Here is a 19,261-nt window from a genome sequence, read left to right on the forward strand (position 1 = left end):
GTTTTATGAGAATGGTCACAAAACCAGTCATTAACGGGGTGGGGCAGATGTCTGATGTTCCCTCCAGATAAACCTGTAATGGCTATATCACCATCTATTTGCCTTTGTGTTTAAACTTCATTTCTCCTCATGTTTTGGGAAACATTTTAGTGAATGTTTCAGATTTGATAAGAATAGTTAAAAATAAGGAAGATCTTGACACTGAGAGCTTGTAGCAGACATGTCATGGGATCGCTGGGATTTGCTCATTAGATTGGGCACCAAGCACAAGCGCATAAAGTGTAAAGCAATGTGAACTGGGTTCCCTGCCCCGCCCAGCAGTCCAGCTCCTTGTATCTCCATGAAAGTAGTTGTCAGGTAGGAAAATCTACCTTCAAATGTCAAATGTCCTTGGAAACGGGTTAAATAAATAAAAAGGCAAGCAAAAATAAAAACCCAAACCATAAAATAAAATACCAAGAATCAAAAAACAAAAACAAAAAACAAACCCAAATCTGGCAGAACTTAGTTCATTACGAACAAATCAGCCAAAAAGTAAATCCAAACCATGCAACCGTGTTGGCACAGAACTCCGGGTGATGACCACATCACCTACTTCTCAGAATTACTGCTTTTCTGTATTTCTCATTCCCTAACTTTGAAGGAACCATCCTCAGGATGCCCTTTTATAGTGTGGCCAATCCCCAGCCCTTGATTCACAATCACTTCAGTGCCTGATTCCAACTTGACTTCAGCAGGGACAGGATCTTGGGCAAGGCGCTGGCACAGTCCTGTGGAGTACCACTGTGGGCACAGGAGGCCTAAGTGAAAGACCCAAGTAACACTGGTCCACTTAGCACTCTGCTTGCGGGAGGTGGATGTTTAAAGAAACTGGGGAGTTTGATTTGAGAGGCTGGGAGACAACTTGGGTCAGGACAGTGCTCGCCTTGCAAACATGAGGACTTCAGTTCCAAATACAGAACTCACAAGTTAAAAAGACAAGCTAGGCAGGCTGACATGCACTGGTGCTGCTGAGGCAGGGACAGGACCCCTGGGGCTCCCAGGCCAACTTTTCTGGTCTATCTGGTAAGTTCAAGGTCAGTCAGAGACCCTGTCTCAAAGAAAAACTGGATGATGATGGGGGAAATGATACCGCTGGTTATCCTCTGACTTATACACCATGCACAACTCTCCAACTCTCTCTCTCTCTCTCTGTCTCTCTCTCTGTCTCTGTCTCTCTCTCTCTCTCTCTCTCTCTCTCTCTCTCTCTCTCTCTCTCTCTCTCTCTCTCTCTCTCTCTCCCTCCTGGATGCACATTGCACACGAATACTGTCCTCTCCACACACAAAGGCAGTTTTGAAAATTTGTTCTAACTCACTAATTGGATAAGTGCATAAATGTAGATAAATGACCCATCTCAATAAAATAATAAAATCATTTCACCAAACCTGGCTGTTAAGCCAAAGGATCAAGCCAATTATGAAGGTTGTTTTAAGAATTAAAAGTAGGGCTGCAGAGACAGCTCGGTAGATAAAAATGTTGGCTGCTCTTGCAGGGGACTGGAGTTCAATTCCCAGCACCAGATGGGTGTGGGGACCATAACTGCCTAAAACTTCAGGTCCAGGGACTTCAACTCCATTCTCATCTCTGTGGGCACCAGCATGTCCATGCTTATACACATACCTGGCTCTACTCACACATGAAATACAGATATAGATGGGGAGGGAGGGAGGGAGGGAGAGAGAGAGAGAGACAGAGATAGAGAGACAGAGAGACAGAGAGACAGAGACAGAGAGACAGAGACAGAGAGACAGACAGAGACAGAGACAGAGAGCACGCATAGGGAAGTCATGGGTGCTCTGGGGAGCACTTCCCCAGCAGACTGGGATGTACACCCCAAGTATATTCTGTGCAGCTGGAAGCTGTGCTGTAGACAGAATGATCTTGATCAGCAAGGCTCACATTTATGACTTAAGTTTTTGGTTGTGAGCCTAGCCTTTAACGGCTGAGCTATCCCTCCAGCCCATGACTTAAGTTTTAAAAGAGGAATTTGGAAATGCTCCCAGATGCTGCATCTGCCCCTGGCCTTTGCACATCTGAGGATGAGGCCAGTGAGAGAGACAGCAAGGATGACTAAATTTATTAACACTGGATGGGCCACTCGATCTTTCAGCACAGCAGTAGTAGGCGATCCTATCAGAAACCTGCTTGTTGGCTGCAGATCTGATAGGAAATGCTTACAGCAGTCAGCCCCAGCCGAATGGAGACAGAATACTGCTTCCTCAAAGAAATGAGTCCCAAACCAAATGTTCAACCAGAGACACAGCTTCTATTTCCATTGAGAGGAGCCCATCAGCTGAGACTTCCTCCTCACTGCCTCCATTGACTTTCTTTTGTTCTTTCTCCATCACAAAAAGATATTAAGCAGAAGTTCAGCATGTCGGGGAGCTTGAATTCCATTTTTAATTATGATGATTTTGATGTGTGGGGAAAATGGTTAAGCAGGCATTAATCTCAATATATCTCAGCTAACAGGTAATCATGATTTACGACAGGCATACATGGGCAGCCAGTTTCACCCATAAGCCAACTGTTTACTCTTTTAGGTAAAAAATCAAAACAGTGACATTGAAGGTTCTAGCTCAAATTACATTTCATTGCCTTTACATACTAATATGTTAAAATATGCTATTTTACCAGAATTTTCTCATAGGTTAAACAAATATCTGAATTTATTTAATAATATAAACCTTGTACTTTGTGTGTGTGTGTGTGTGTGTGTGTGTGTGTGTGTGTGTGTGTGTGTGTGTGTGGTCTTGTGTGTGTGAGGATGGCCACTCATGCCATGGTAAGCATGTAGAGGTCATAGGACAAATTCTGGTGTGGGTCCTTGTCACTCACCCACTTTGTTTGAGGAAGGGTCTCCATGTTGTTAATAGTGACACAGGCCAGAAGAGCTGCCTAGAGGCTTCTGGGTATTCTCCTGTCCCCAGCTTCCATGATGCTATAGGAGCACTGGCCTTAGAGTCACACGTTACTATCTCTGGCTTTAACTTGGGTTCTAGGGATCTGAACTCGGGTCCTTGTGTTTACATGGCAAACGTATTACCCACAGAGCCATCACTTCAACTCCCTCGGTTTTTTGTTTGTTTGTTCCCTGCTTAAACAGAAATGTGAAGTCTGGATATAAATCCTCCAATTATTTTCTTTTCTGAGTGCGGTCTTGGTCATGGTGTCTCTTCACAGCAACAGAACAGTGCATAAGAACTTACTCTTTACATGCGCACATTGATTTTCATACTTCCAGATACCGCCTTCACTATTGTTTACAGTAAGTTTGTCAACACTTCTAAGCTTTGTGCCTGTGACATGAGCAAACCTCTTGGCTTCATCACAGTGCCCATCGAGAGGAGAAGGCGGGTTCCCACAGCACGGAAGACATTAGCAGTTATAAGGTGGAGATAAAACAACCCTCAGATACATATTGTCATCCTGCCCCCAATAAGGATAAATATTCCTTCTGAAACTTTTCACAAGCCGTGGTGACCACATGTGTTGTCAGTGGGCATGAGGCATTCCTGAAGCCCTTCCACGAGTGGGCTGCAGCAGGCTCTAATATGTAAGGATGGAGGCTGCCCGAGGACACGCTTTGATCCAATGAGCTCTCCCCTCTTTCCTTCCCTCATGGGCTTCCTATCTGCCCCCCAACACAATCCTAAAGGGATGGATATGTTGACACAATCAGGCTACTATTAGAAAAAGGCTGAGTTCATTTTTCTATAAATAGACACCATAAAAAATTCATTGTTAAGAGATATCAAAATAATAGACAACACCTTGGGGCGTAGCACTTCTCAAATAAAAGTGTCAACTACACTTACCTATAAAATCTGGGTGAGCTGTTCCGGGAAATCTGCAGTACCCATCTCCCACAAAGCAGGTTCCCTCTGTCTTAGCAGCCACGGGAGCAGGGAGAGAGGGACCCTTCCTTTCTAGATAGTACACAGGAGGCGGACCGTTGACTTCTTCAGGAGGAAGCCACCAGAGATGGATTGTGGTGCTGTTGACTCCTATCACCATAGGAGACCTTAGCCGAACAGGAGCTGGATGGCACAGGACACAAAAGGACATAGAATAAAAGCAGGGGTCACACACCTGCACAGATCACACTTAAAGGTCAAATCAATTGTTGTCATAGGTGCCTGCATAATTCTAGGAATGGAAAATAGAATGTAGAGTTGAGCTCAAAGATGACTAAACAAAAATGACTGAGAAATCCTTAACACAAAACATATACACATTGAGGAAGATTTTTTGGAAATAATTTCTATATTTTTTCTAAATAACAGATATTATAGCCACTATGAGTGCCCTGGGCCCCTGATTATATGACTATTGACTTCATAAGCTCCTTCACTGACTCGCTCTCTGGATGGCTCTGACAGAGTGGAGGCTGCCTTATCAGGAAACTACAGAACTGTAGTTTTGAACTGTGCCCAGCTATGACCAGCATGACTAACAGAGGCAGAGCCTCTCGTCCTGACCTGCACTGAACTGGCACTGAGCAGGTGGCAAGGGGGAAGGAGAGGAAGGGATGGCCTGACAGGAACAGGGTATGTACTTGACCCCAGTATGTCCCCCAAATGGATTGCTACGATTAGTGACTTTAGGTTGAAACATGTTTACTTCATCTTATTGTTTTTTCTTCTTACCATATTGGGGTTTTAATCTAGAGGGCTTCACACTCTACCTCTCAGCTACGTGCCCAGTCTATGGTTTGTTTTCATAGACAAATGATTTTAAAATATTTCAGCATTTATTCATTGTGTGGCATGTGTATGTGTGCACATAGGCTCATGAGCTTTCATCATGACATGCATAACGGGAGCCAAAGGGCAAAGTGTGGGAACCATTTCTCTCCCTCCAGTTATATGGATCGTGAGGACTGAACTCAGGCTGCAAAGCTTGTCACAAGTGAATTTGCCTACTGATGAGATTATATTCAGTCAAATTGAGAGGAAGGCATGGACTTTATCCACATGCCCCATGCCCTGCATAAACATGATCTTTCTCCTCATGCCTGTTTGTCATGAGTGGTTCTCACAATGGATGAGCCTGTACTGATCTGTCACGTCATACGAAGTAAAATTTTCCCTGTGGGTTCACTGCTGTATAGGCTGTAGGTTTGGGAAAATGTGCAACACATACCCATCATTATAGTTTCATAGAATATATATATGTGAAAGTGTGTGAGTGTGCGTGTGTGCGCGTGTGTGCATGCGTGTGTGTATGCATATGCGCGCGTGCTTGCATGTGCGTGTGGTGTGTGTACGTGTGTGTAGAGACAGGGCCTTTCTATGTCATCTAGACTGATCTTGACATTGGCCTTTCACCACAGCCTGCCAAGTCCTGGGAACCACCATGGTCAGCACATACAGGGCATTTTCACTTCTGCCAAAATTCTGTCAGCCATTTATCTGTGTCCTCAACTCCTCGCAACTACTGATCTCTTTACAATCACTATAGCCTTTTGCCTTTCCCATGGTAATTTGGGACCATAAAGTGTTCACCAATTTCAAGATGTTGCCTTCTCCTTAGTAACGTTAAAATTTCTCTCACTGCTTCCAGCTTCAGCACTATGTAATATTCCATTCTCTGTATGTTTTTATTTATCCATCCATCTGCTGAAGCATGGCACGATAGCTTCCTTTTACCAATTATCAATGAAGTTGACATAAATGTGACGTACGTAGAGGCAATTGTACTGTTATCATGTCTTAAGTCCTCAGGGGGCTAGAAGCCCTGTGCTATATGCTAAGAACACATCTTCAGAAGTAGCTTCTCCATTACACACCCATGCCACCAGTGCAGGGCAGGTCTTGGATATTTTAATGCATGTGAAATGACATCAGTGTGTACTTCCTACCTGGGGTACAGTGAGGACCATCTTTGTGTTCTCTCTCTCTCTCTCTCTCTCTCTCTCTCTCTCTCTCTCTCTCTCTGTCTACTTTGGGAAGACAGTCATTTTCATGTGCAATTTCCTGATTTTTATCTTGGGTTTACAACTGATAGAAATGAAAGCCAACGGACAAGCAAACACCACTCTAGAGATCAAACAAACCTATGTACAGCACCTTACAATGCTAGTATAAACACAATGGCTGCTAAGTCTGGAAACACAGCTGGGTCTGAGGTGACCATGCCACTAGCCATGGCCTCAGACTTGTCTCAGTAATTGCTCAGTGACCACTGCTAAGGCACAGTGAAACCTGGTACATTCAGATCCTGGATAGTGGCAACTCCTTGAAGCTGCTAAGAGATTCTACTACTAAACAGTGATTACAAACTGTCCATGTAACCTGGTGAAAGGGACAATAACCAAAAGCTGAGTTATTGAAAATGAATGCCAATATTCAAGTATGACATCTTTTTTGTTTGTTTGAGAGAAGGTTTTCGATGTAGCTCTTCCTGGCCTGAAATTTGCTATGGAGACCAAGATGACCTGGAACTCACAGCAAGCCTCCTGCCTCTGCCTCCTGAGTATTGGAATTGAAGGGATGGAGCATCAATGACAGATGGCCCCAACTTCAATGATGTAACTTTGCTTTAAACAGTTGTTAGCAGGCTAACATTCATCCCTCCTTTAAGCACACAGGCTGAATTTGAGAGGTGAAAGAGAAAACAGGAATGAACACAACTATAGCCAAGGCTTTGACCAAGAACCCAAACTATGTTTGTGAACTTTTAGTTTATATTTGTAATAACACAGCCTTGTACAGAAAAGAAAAAGTCATTTTCTGTTTCGAGACACATAACATATAATGTGGCGTGAATCCAAGTGCTGAAACCCTTAAAGTGTGACAGGAAGCTCACCTTAAGAGCATTGAGAGAAATATTGCTAGTTTCCTGGAGATGCTGGCCAACTTTCCAAAGAGAAGCAGCCAGCTACAACTCTATTCTAACTTCCAGAAGGAGCAGAGCAAAAAGTTCATCGACTTAAATAGAAAATTAACAACTGTATTCATCATCTGCTCCAGGAATCTGTGTGATATTTTTAAACATGTATGAATCTTATATGCATGGCTTCTCTTGGTATTCTCCATGCCAAAATTTAGCTAAATGGGGTCTTCTCAGTTGTCATTCTAGTAATCCAAAACAAAGTAACAAGATAAACCAGCCTGAACCTCTTGCATCTAGTTCATGTTTGGAGCTGAAACTCCCTTGTATAACTTTCTGTGGCTGTCTATGCATTGTTACAGGCTCAGGTGGGCAAGAAGACACCTCATGGGTTTAGTAATAATTCACATGGTTTTCTTCATAATTTGACTTTTTGTATGTATGCACATGTGCACATTCATGTGTGTGTGTGTGTGTGTGTGTGTGTATGTGTGTGTTTGTGTGTGTGTGTGTGTAGACCATAGGGGACTCTCGGGTGGTGTTATTCTGTTACTTCTTGAACACTGACAGTCTCCTTTGAGGCAGAATGTCTTATAGACTCGGAGCTAGGGACAGATTAATGAGGCTGGACGGGCTGGCCAGCCAGCCCCAGAAATACTCCTGTCTCTGTCTCCATGGTGCTGGGGTTGCAAGCACATACTACACAACACCCTGCATTTTCATGTGGCTTCTGGGTAGCAAAATCCTCTTCTCCCTACATCTTCCCCTTTTACTTTACAGACAACTAAGACTGGTCTGAGCCCTTTGGGTGTATCAATTCCTGCATTGTGCATAGGATTTTTTCCCAGTGTTTATAGCACATGAAGGTGACATTCTTAGTTTGAAAAATTCCATCCAGCCCATTTCCACTGATGTTCAGAAGAACTCTCTCAAATGAGGATTTTTTTTCTACATCCGCTCCATTTAAACTAAACTCGACGCTTGGATAAGTGTGGTGATATCTTGCTTGTGCAAATAAAGCCTGTCTGAGGGGCAGAGAATGGAGATTGCCACTAGATAACCATAGAGGTCTGGAGGTCTGTACAGGGGAATAACTGGGTGGTAACAGGATATAAGCAGTAAGAAACAAGAACTCACTCTCTCTTGCCTGCTGAGACACTAAGGAGGTAAGGTGTGACTGTGGCTCCTTCCTTCTTCTCTCTCATCTCTCAGGATTTTCCTCTATATTTGACTTTGGGTTATTACTTAGACCAGTTAAGAACTGTATTTACATTCTGGCACCCAATGTGGGGCTTCTGTCTGTATAGACCTCCAGACCTCTATGGCTAGCTAGTGGTAAACTCCATTCTCTAATCCTCAGACAGGTTTTATTTGTACAAGCAAGATACCACCAAAGATAAACTTGAACCTTTCAGCATTGGAGGCATGACTTCCTTTACACAACAAACTGACTCTTTCCCCAAGTTCATGCATTTGACTCCCTTACAATTCTACCAGCTGAATGTGAGAAAGTGGAGAAATTGTGGACCGTGCCTTCCACTCCATCTCACGACCCACGGAACTTCTTAATCAGGAATGGAAAGAACCAAAACAGTAAGAAGAATCTCACTGGCTCTGCAGTTACATTTTCAATTATTTCTAAAGGTGAGAGCTTACTTCTACTCCCAGTCTGGAGAACAATTTATAGGCAAGAAGGACACTCTTCTGTGGAGGGTCCATGGAAATTAGTGCCGACTGTTCAAAGGGTGACATATAAGCATCTCAGCTCACAGAGAGCTGTTCCACCAAGCAACTGGAAGGTCTTGGCTAGTGTCCTCCAGAGGATCCACTGAACTAGAGCTGCTTGTCCAGTGCTCAAAAAAAAAAAAAAAAAAACCCTTAACTTCCAGCTTGTATATTGTAGCTTCACACAGGAGGAGGCTAAACGGCTTCTTGAAGAGTGGGTATCCCACTGAGTCGTTCTCTACCTGAGTCTATCTTCTACAACAAGGAGGGGGGATTGAATGGATCCGTCAACCAATTAAACTGGACACAAAACACACTTGCACACGCGCAAGCACGCACACGTGTCCACCCACCCACACACAGGAGCTTAGCTTAAGGAGGGTTATTTGTCAGAGAGTCAAAACAAAGGGATTATAGACACACAAATATGTTTGTTAAATAGTTTGCCATCATAGAACCACAAACTAAGAGACAATTTTGAGCAAAAGAACCAGCTTTAGGCTTCTTGAAAATATTTTCACCTTAATTTCTTAGGCTACAAATATTTCAAAGAAATCATTTAAACTTTATCTTGTTTGCCTGAGTTATACTACCTACAAATTGAGGAAGAATTCTCAGTGCAATACATTAATATTAACTGCCACTTCCATTCAAATATATAGCCGAGTTCTTTTTTAAAATTTTGTGTGTGTGTGTGTGTGTGTGTGTGTGCGTTTGTATGTTGTGCTGTGCTGTGCTGTGCTGTGCTGTGCTTTCCTTCATGTGTGGTGAATAGGTTTGCTCCTGTGCTTTTGTGGATGCCTGAGGAGGACATTGAGTATCCTGCCCTGTCATCAGCTACCCTTGCCCCTTGAGACAAGTGTCTTTCATTGACCCTGGATCTCGCTGTTGCTCTTCAGCTAGCCTGGCTGTGCAAGAAGCTCTAGCAATTCTCTCATCTGCACTGGACTTACAGACGCCCACATGTAGACATGTCTGGTTTCCTTGTGGGTTCTGAGGTCTGAATTCAGGTCCTTGCATTTACACAGTAAGCACTCATATCCACTGAGCCAACTTCTCAGCTCCCTAATAACTTTATATTTTATAAAAATTGTTCTGAAATGTTCAGCTATTCAACTTCCTTTATGCAGCATTTGTTACCCTATTATCTGATTAATGGCATAGTGTAATGAATAAATTTACACTTGCAAAAATTTATGGAGTGTGGAATCTTAAGCCAGACAGACTCGTGGGTCTTTTGCATCAAATATCTTCATTTGTTTTCAAAACCTTGTGTGTGAAGTCTGTGTGGTAAGTCATTCACTATGACCATCTACTTCCTGCTGTAAGGCCAGGCATCCAGACATGACCAGAGTTTCCTTGGTTCAGTGTGTCTAGGGTATAGTCTAACATGGGAAATCCGTAGGCACTTTGTCAAAAGAAAATTATTTTGACATTTTCTCAATGATCTAAAACCATGTCAGGAAAGTCTACTTTGCAAACACCACTTGGCATGGATATCTGCACGTACACTCCACGACCAGGGCCTAAGAATGAAACCCCAGTCTGTAAACACTCTGCTCAGCACCCAGTGAACAAAAAAGGAAGGGTCTTCTGTGGGAGCCCAGAGGTCACTCCTTGCTCTTATTGACCAGTTATTTTCTGACTCTAGAGAACAAAATATATTTTTCAACTTCCTTCCTGTTTCCTGGTCAGCACCATGTGAGGCTGTGCACAATAGAAATGTCCAAATCCACCATTTGAGCTCTCTTTTCTCTATCATGACTTCATTGAGAGACATGATTGAGTTTAGATGAACAAAATAGTGATTCTCAATTAGGAAACTAAAATGGATACCTGACATACAGGTTTCCTTAGACCTCAAGGAAGCTCACCATAACCCTTCACGTTCCCCTTCAGCCCTCTGCTATCATTCCCTTACTCAGAATGTGGCACACAACACCAGCTTTCTAAGTGTGCCATGTCATAGGAAGGCTACAAAGCATGACTTTAAGAGGCCTCAAATGAACTTGGTTCCCAAACATGGCTGTCACTGCATTTCAGGTAGTGGTAGATCAACTGTCCATAACTAACACTGCCCAGGCCTAGAGAGAAGAGAACCCACTTATTTCTGAACTAACACACTGAATAGCCAGGTAACAGCCACTACCACCATTCACTAAAGTCCACCATTAATGTAAGAGGTAGATGCTCCAACTGCAATTATGGCATCTTTGCTACACAAACGTGAAGCTTTTATGGGGCCTCTGCAATTAGTTTCTTAAACGTATCGTAACACTTGCCTGTCTGACAGTACGGTATTGATTTTTTAATCATTTTCAAGTCTCCTCCAGCACAAATAAATGTACTATAGTTACAGTTAATGCACTGTGTACACGCATTAAACATGGGTGTGACACAATTTATTATTTTGTGATATATAGAATGCGAGTGGCCCATCTCAGAAAGTGCCCCAGTGATTTCATATCAGTATGGGTGTTACCGTTGTCCTTGGTCCTCCGAATTCTTTAACTTCAAACAGCAAGAGACCTTTTCTTAATAAGATACTTAGGCCTTCTAAAAAAAAATAGGAGGGGTGCTGTATATAAATCTTTTATATATGCCAGTGTGGGAGAAAAAAATTTAATAGCCTAGCAGAGAAGAGAGTATATTTTCCTAAAGGGGTCACTGTGGGACCAATGGAGACTTTGTTCTCTATAACATTTTTGCCTATCTGATTCCTTTCCTGGAAGTTTTGTTTTATTTATTTACTTATTTATTTTGGGGGGTGCGTCTGTCAAAATATTTTGGAAGGACTCTAATGCAGCCAAGTTTTACATATTTCAGTTGTTGTTTCAACAATCTGCAGAAGGAGCAGAGCGAGAACACGGCTAAGGTAAGGTTCCATTTTTTAGAGGTGATTTCTGCATGCCCTTTCTGTATGCCCAAAGGCCAACAGGAAGCCTGATAAAAGCCACATATCCAAAAGCAGTCCTGGTCCCCAAGGTCATCACGCATTTCACAAAGCCAGCCTTTTCCTTGGTACATCTGAGCCCTTAAAAGTGAAGTTGGTGAGTAAAAAGCAGTTAATTTTGTTTTGTTAGAAATAATATCATTTTAGTTTTAGCATTGAAGGCAGATGCCAGCATTTCTCTCAGAACAGATGGCAATTCTGTCTAATAGCGCAGCTCTGTATTAGTAAGGTCTGCTGTGTATACAAACAGTAATAAACACTAGGTAAGGATCAAAATAAATTTTAATTGTTGACATTAAATCCTGGCAGCACAGACTAAGGCAGCAATATTCCCTTTTCAAGTCTGACACATTTACTAATGCTGCAGAAGCCTTTCTGAAAGCTGCCAGGATCCAGCTACAATGGAAGTATGATTTTACACTCCCAGTTAGTCGTCAGCCAGGATACCTGCCTCCATATGCATGAATGACATGCCATTAGTTCTGTTATCGATAAAGATTATTGTTTTAAAGTTCCCAAAGAAGGTAACATTTAATTAAGAAACAGAAGTGTGGTCCATGCAGTTGTTCTATTAGGGGCCACATTATTACACAAACTATGTTTTTGTTTGTTTGTTTTTTTACCCCACTAAGATCTCCCACCAAACCCATCATGCTAGAATGCCAAGTTGGGCAGTCCTAACCTTCTCCCAAAGTGATACACCTTTCATCTTGTATACCCACTCCACAGGGCTTTGAGGGCAATATCAGCTTCTCCAGCCATGCTTGCCATGGGCTTGCTGGGGGTCAAACATGCCAACAGCACAGATTCCTTTCTCAGAATGCTTCCAATGATCTAGTATTACATGTAGTGTCCCTTATTTATTTTGGGGAGCTGCCATGTTTAAAAATAATCCTAACGAAAAACAAAAATAACACTTGGGTCGGTTTGGCTTTTCCATGCCTGCTCAATAACAAACACGTATTGCAATCATATTTCTTTAAAAAAAAAAGGATGTATTTTTTAATCACGAAAAATATATTGCTCCCACCATATGGGACAAGCAACGACTCAGCAACCGATTTAAGATGCAGCATATTGAGCTGACCATATGTTCCAATGCTGTTGAATGGCTGAGTGATTCATGCCCGTCACATTCTAGTATATCAATTAAAGCTCCTTGAAGTCTGCATGATTTGTGCCTCTGTTATTAAACCCTGCTAATTCATCCCACTTACACATCTGTTATAAATCTCTAGGAGTGCTGCATGATTCATGGCAATCTGTGAGCATGCTACAGCAAATTCTTCTCCTTGTAATTAACAGTAAATTGTTTTACTGCCATGCAATGAATTTTTCAGTTATATCGCAAATGAACTCCTAAATGTGCGGGTTTTTTTTTTTTCTTCCCTAAGAACTGACTTATATCATTAGGCAATTAAAAAGTATTGCTTTGAACCAAAAGCTTTTAATCAAGAGAAATACAACTTAAATATTGCTTAAGAGCCCTGGCAATTTGACATGGTGTTTGCAAGTGTAAAAATAATCTCCATTGAGAGAGAAAACAAACAAACAGAAAGTCCTCCATGTGCCCAGGATCTCCTTCATGGAATGGAGAGGAGCCTCCATGGATGGCACATGGGGAAGCCAAGTTTCTGCACAGATTCTGTTAATCTGGGAAGGGCCTTAAGTCACCTGTCACTCCCCAATTTCTCAGGCTGCTTTACACTTCTCTCACCGTAGAATGCTGTCTTTACTCTTGAAATAAATAATTGGATAATTAGCCAAGTTGAATCATCAGAGGACTCCAGGGCTGTTCAAGTGCTCTTGTCAAAGGTGAAGCGAATTCATTTCAGCTCCGCAGATCTTCCAAGTGTCTTTGATTCCCCCTCACCCCACACACACTTTCTTGGCAGCAGCCTTAGACTCACAAGTCCATACATCACGTCGGTAGTTTTAACAACAAATGGAATTAAATTCAAAGAAGGGAAACTAATTGAAGGACAGCCACTAAAGTGTGGGGCGCTGTGCTTTTAATACGGCCTGCCACATTTGCATGATAATTTTCCCTTTTTAGCATGGAGCAGAAAGTGACTAGCTTAATGAGGGATTATTCAAGACAGGAAGGAACAAAATGCATTCATAACTGGGAACAAAGATGGCATTATGAGACAGAAACCGGCAACCTCAGAGAAGGAACTGGATGATTGCCTTACGCACTATGAATAAAAAGGTAGAAAAATATTTATATTAGTATTCACTAATGACTATATAGACAAGATTGTTGTAATTAAAATTATAAATTAACATATTAAGAGTGCTTGTTTAATCACTCTGGGTCCTATTCACAATGAAAAGACTTATGTCCCTGCATGCAAACAAGGTGGGTTTTCTACCCAGGAGAAAGGAAATCTCCACTACACTTTAGCTTCAGAGCAAAACTTAATGTACCCCTAGTTACTTGCTTGGGAGGAGATGGGGGAGAAAGGACATGGTATTCCTTCAGAGATGGGGGCTTCTCAGCTTGTAGCCTGGAGCCAATGACAGGTAAAAGAAATGACATGGTATTCCTTCAGAAATGGATCTCCTAAATCTGGTAGACTTGGAAAAAGATAGAAATTCACAAGTTTCCTAAATGAAAAGGGGAATGTTGTGTAGAAGTGTAACATGGATTTGAAGGTCTAGCCCTTCTAGTAAGTTCCCCAGATGACCAGGAGCAATTCCATAGCATTAACTCAAGTGTTCCCAAGTGCTCCATGGAGATTCCATTCATTCAGAACTGTGCAGGTACCAAACCCAAATCTAACACAGTGCCCTTGGAGAAACACACCCATTCTCTCATATGAACCAGAAAATACTTGAAATAAATCATTGTTCTAAAGCTTTTTCATAAAATTTCCAGATAAAAGTTCATAAGTATTTTTTAAATAGTGACTAACATTTGAATGAGGAGATATCACTGGTGTGGTCCCACACTTGTAAATGCCTATTTGGATGTATGACTTTCTGCTGCATCACTATTGAATGGCAGGCCTCCATCCCTCTGCTTCGACTTACGAGTCAAATCTCCTGCAAACCCCACAGTACGCTGCCTCACTGTTCTCCAGAAAAAACAGGGCAGGGAGGTTCAGAATGCAACTGGTCAATTTACATTCCTTGCAGACTTGGCTACACAGGAACCCTGGCTTCTTCGACCTTGGTGTCTGGTCCATGAGTCTTATTTAGCTGTTTAACCTTAGGACATGTGTACAGGAAGAAGCATACACACCTACTAGAAATAAGAGATATGAAGGGTCCAGAGTCACCAGTTGCTGGGCTGGGCTCGAAGGCAAAATAAAAGCTAATTCTTCTTCCCATTGCCCTGAAAATACCTGCAAATGGTGCATTTTACACGGAAGCAAACATAGTGAAACACAGTTTCTCACTATCAGAGTGTAAATTGCCTTTATTGGCAGATGGGAGTCACCTACTTTGACAGCATATACTGACGGCTAAGAAGAAGCTCTCTTTTCTTTATTTTCTGAAAGCCACTGAAATAATTTCTCCAGCAGAACAGGAAAGATTTCCTGCAGGAACAGAAGCCAATGGAATGGCTTGAGAAGAAACTGGGTGAACTGAAATGTCTGTCCAAACTTCAAAGAATCACCTTGGAGTTGTCTTTACGGCCGTCTCCACCGCTGCTCAGTGCTTCTCACACAGCTTCAGCTCACGAGGACATTGCTTCTCTTGCTCTCTGGCCATCCCCTTACTTTCATGGTTTCCCAGCGTGCATGCACTTGCTCAGATACCCTCCTTCACCTGCACCTTCTCAGTCTCTCTGATTCATTTTTATCATGGCCCTCCATCTCTACAGGTGATTATAAAATCATCAACATTGTAACGACCGGATTTGTATGCACTGTTGCTCGCTGCTTATAGCTGCCATGGATGTGCGCCTACCAAATGATCAAACATAAACGCATGGGTTTGTTTTTTCCCACATGTTCATCCTTCCCATTTTATTTAACAGAAACATCATGGCCTAATCAAATATTTACTGACATCTTTAACTTCTTCCTCTTCTGAACCTGTGGCTAGTCTCCCTCTGATTCTATCCATCTCATCTGTCAATCTCCACTTACACTCATTGGACAAAGTTCATTGGTCCCCGTTGAGAAAAAATCTGAGAATCTATGCATATCCCTTCTGAATTTGCCACCAGAGATATCTTCAGAAACCATAGATTTCATCATAGCAGTATCTAGAATAGTGCCAACCTCAAACATGAGGACGAGTATATTTCATATGCTCAGTAAATAGATACAAATGTCTTTTTTAATCAACCAAATTCATCTACAAGAGCATCCTGTGAATTTCCTAATCGCCTACTTTATAGCCATTCATCCTCTCCTGTGTTCCTATAGCCTTCTTTTCAGCTAAGAGTCCTAGCACATATCCTCATGCAAATTAGTCTATTAGATGTTAACTCCTTCATCTAAACACTGTGTGCATTGTATTTTGAATTCCCATAGATTTTACATAGTGAGCATTTAATGGCTGCTTTCTAACTAGAGATTTTACAAGATAGTGTATTAATGGTATGCTTGGGGCACACTGGTGACTTTATACTCAAAGAACAAATTTGAAATTTGTAATCTGAACAAAATTTTAAATTTTATTTTGCTTTCAATTTTTTTTTATCTTTTATATGTATGGGTGTTTTGCCTGCATATCTGTCTGTGTGGCTGTACACCAGTGTGTCTATTGCCTGTGGAAGCCAGAAGAGGACATTGTATCCCCTAGAGATTGAGTTACAGATGATTGTGAGCTACCTTGTGGATGCTGGAAATTGAACCCCGGTCTTCTGAAATGGCAGCAAGTGTTCTTAATCCCTGAGCCTTTTCTCCAGCTCTACTACATTTTCAGTGTACATCATAATCCTGAATGGTATATTTCTCAGAGAAGGAAAAAAAACACTTTAGACTTTGAGATTTTCTGGTTTGTTAGGTAAATTCAATATAATGCTACGAGAATGAAGATGTAAAACCCAGCTCTTGATCCTAGTAACACTGTAAATCTTCACAGCAGGGACACGGTATGTGTTCACATTGGCTAACAAACATGTTTCATGAGATGGCAATTATAATAAGAAGAAAAACTTCATAGGCATTCTGCTGTGGTGAACATGTCTTTACATTTGTTACACACATCATCTTTTGAACTATAGAAACACCATACAAAATTTGGTACACTTACTTTTAAACTGGAAATCTCAGTAATAGAGATAACATAAATCCCTTGAGGGTCTCACAGCTGGTGCTCTCCTTAGAACACGAAAATTCCCCCACGGGCACATTTGCCAACATCTCCTGCTGCTAAGTGCTGCTTTGCAAGGTTCTGGAAGCTTAAGGAGATGGGGCCCAAGAAGGGGCAGCAGACCACAGGAAGTGTATCCCTGAAGGTTACAGTGGTTCCCTTAGTCCCTCCCCACATTCTGCTTCCATTTACCAGGATGTAAATAGCATCTCCCTTCTACATGCCCACTGCCGTCCTGTTCCATCCTAGTACATGGGGCTAAGTAAGCGTGTAAACATGGACTCAACCCACTGGCACAGAGACAAAATACCCTTTCTGTCTTTAGTCATTGTATCAGGTGTTGACCACTGTTGTGCAGAAATAGCAAGTCTAATTTGTAAAGAGCAAAATCCAATGCATTCTGGTTCATTTTCCCCTTTTAAGTATATTTATAAGATAGAAATAATAGCTAAGAAGAAACAATTGCTCACCATCCCACAAAATGCATATGAATTCATTTTTATATTTACTTGGGAGGCTGAGGCAGGAGGATCATGAGTTTGAGTTCAGCCCAAACTAAATAATGAGGTCTTAACTAAAAAAACAATAAAATAATGCAAAACAAAGCATAAAAGTCATATATCACCCACATCTAAAATCTATGTAGCTTTTAGAGATTATGTGATATTTCCAGGTTCTATTTCTCTATGATAAAAATGTGGAGATGCCAGGCTCAGTGGCACATACCTCTAATACCAGGACTCAGGAGGCAAAAGTAGGCAAATTCATGAGCTCAAGGCCAGCCTGAACTATATAGTGAGTTTCAGAGCAGTCAGGGCTATGTAGAGAGACCTTGTCTCAAAAAACCCCAGGGGAATATAAGTAGAGAGATCAGGTAAAAAGGAAAAAGTCAGTAAGAAGTTTTAATTTGTGCTTCCTTTATGACTAAGTAAGGTGACAACAAACCATAGTATATGCCCCCACTTCCTGCAGGAGGAGGAAGTGCCACAAATTTGAGGCTAGCCTGATCTATGTATTAAGTCTCAGAAAAGCCAGGATCTCAAAAAAGAAGAAGGATGAGGATGCTAAACACTTCTGCAAACATGTGCTGGCCATTCAGATCTTCAGTCACCTTCCCACAGTCTCTCCTGTGACAATGGCCCAAGGATTCCTCACTAGGGACTGAAAAGAAGCTGCTTAGAGCACTGGCTGTGGTGCCTTGTATATAGTAGGAGCTCACTGCTTCATCCCACAAGACAGGATCACTGGGGATGGTACCAAGGATGCCATGATTGGCAGTCTCTTATACGCCAGTCTCCAGGATCTATCTAGCCCCCAAGGTCAGGCAGGTCTCACTCCAGTTCCTTTCACTGGCTGTGTCTGTAGGAACATGGGATGACATATTTTATTTACAAATGTGCCAGGTGAGCACTAGGCCTGTGCTTCCCGAGGATGCAGATGGTACACTACAGCATGGCGAAGACAAGACTTCTGCTGATGCAGAGTTGTTAGAGATGTTATAGACAATGTTGTCATGGGAGAGACAAGTTCTACTAACAACAGCCTCCAAGAGAAGAATGTTGAATAGAAGCTACAGGTAGATATATTTTCAGACTACTTAAGAACTGACTTCTTCAGGGCTGGGAGATGGCTCAGAAGTTAAGGAGCTTGGTGCCAAAATTGGAGGTCCAGAATTCAATCTCTAGGACCCACATGGTAGAAAGAGAGAGAGAACTGAGACTTCCAAGTTGTCCTCTGACCTCCACTTATGCACTGAACATGTGTATGATTACACTCGTGTGCACACACACAACAAATACACAAATAAATATAGGCAAAATAGTGAAAGAGAAATCTCCTTTTTCAAAAATGGGTCTAAAGATGCTGATTTGTCTGAGACCCAAGTGTTTTCCAATCACAAAAGGTATGAAATATGAATTGGACAAGCACAAGGGAGGGGTGACTATGAATGCAGTAACACTGGGATGACTTCACAATGCACTGGACGACTTCACAATGCATTGGACGACTTCACAATGCATTGGACTTCACAACGCACTGGACGACTTCACAACACACTGGACGACTTCACAACGCACTGGACGACTTCACAACGCACTGGATGACTTCACAATGCATTGGACTTCACAACGCACTGGACAACTTCACAACGCACTGGACCACTTCACAATGCACTGGATGACTTCACAATGCACTGGTTGACTTCACAATGCTCTATCACTTTGGGTTCTGGAGTTACCACCTGTCTCACTGCTGGTCTTTCTATCCCACACTCTACCAGAGGGCAGTCTACCTTGTGGTCAATCTCTGTCATATTTTTGTCAATCTTTGAGATTGAAAATCCTTTCAAATTTTGTCCCAAACTGGGCCACTTTTGCCAAAAGCAGATAGAATCCACTTCTCTTATTCAAACTTAGTAGTTTTGAGTCATAA

The 19,261-nt window shown here is 42.0% G+C and overlaps 1 protein-coding gene across 1 annotated transcript in view; it reads right to left on the bottom strand.

The window, feature by feature from the left end:
• Ush2a (usherin) overlaps positions 1 to 19,261 on the bottom strand; it is a 641,642-nt gene that overhangs the window by 461,501 nt on the left and 160,880 nt on the right. The window contains exon 20 of the mRNA XM_035445085.1: positions 3,861 to 4,082. Coding sequence (XP_035300976.1) covers positions 3,861 to 4,082 — 222 coding nt within the window. The remainder of the gene's footprint in view (positions 1 to 3,860; positions 4,083 to 19,261) is intronic.

Source organism: Cricetulus griseus, chromosome 5, assembly GCF_003668045.3.
Source record: "Cricetulus griseus strain 17A/GY chromosome 5, alternate assembly CriGri-PICRH-1.0, whole genome shotgun sequence".
Lineage (NCBI taxonomy): Eukaryota > Metazoa > Chordata > Mammalia > Rodentia > Cricetidae > Cricetulus > Cricetulus griseus.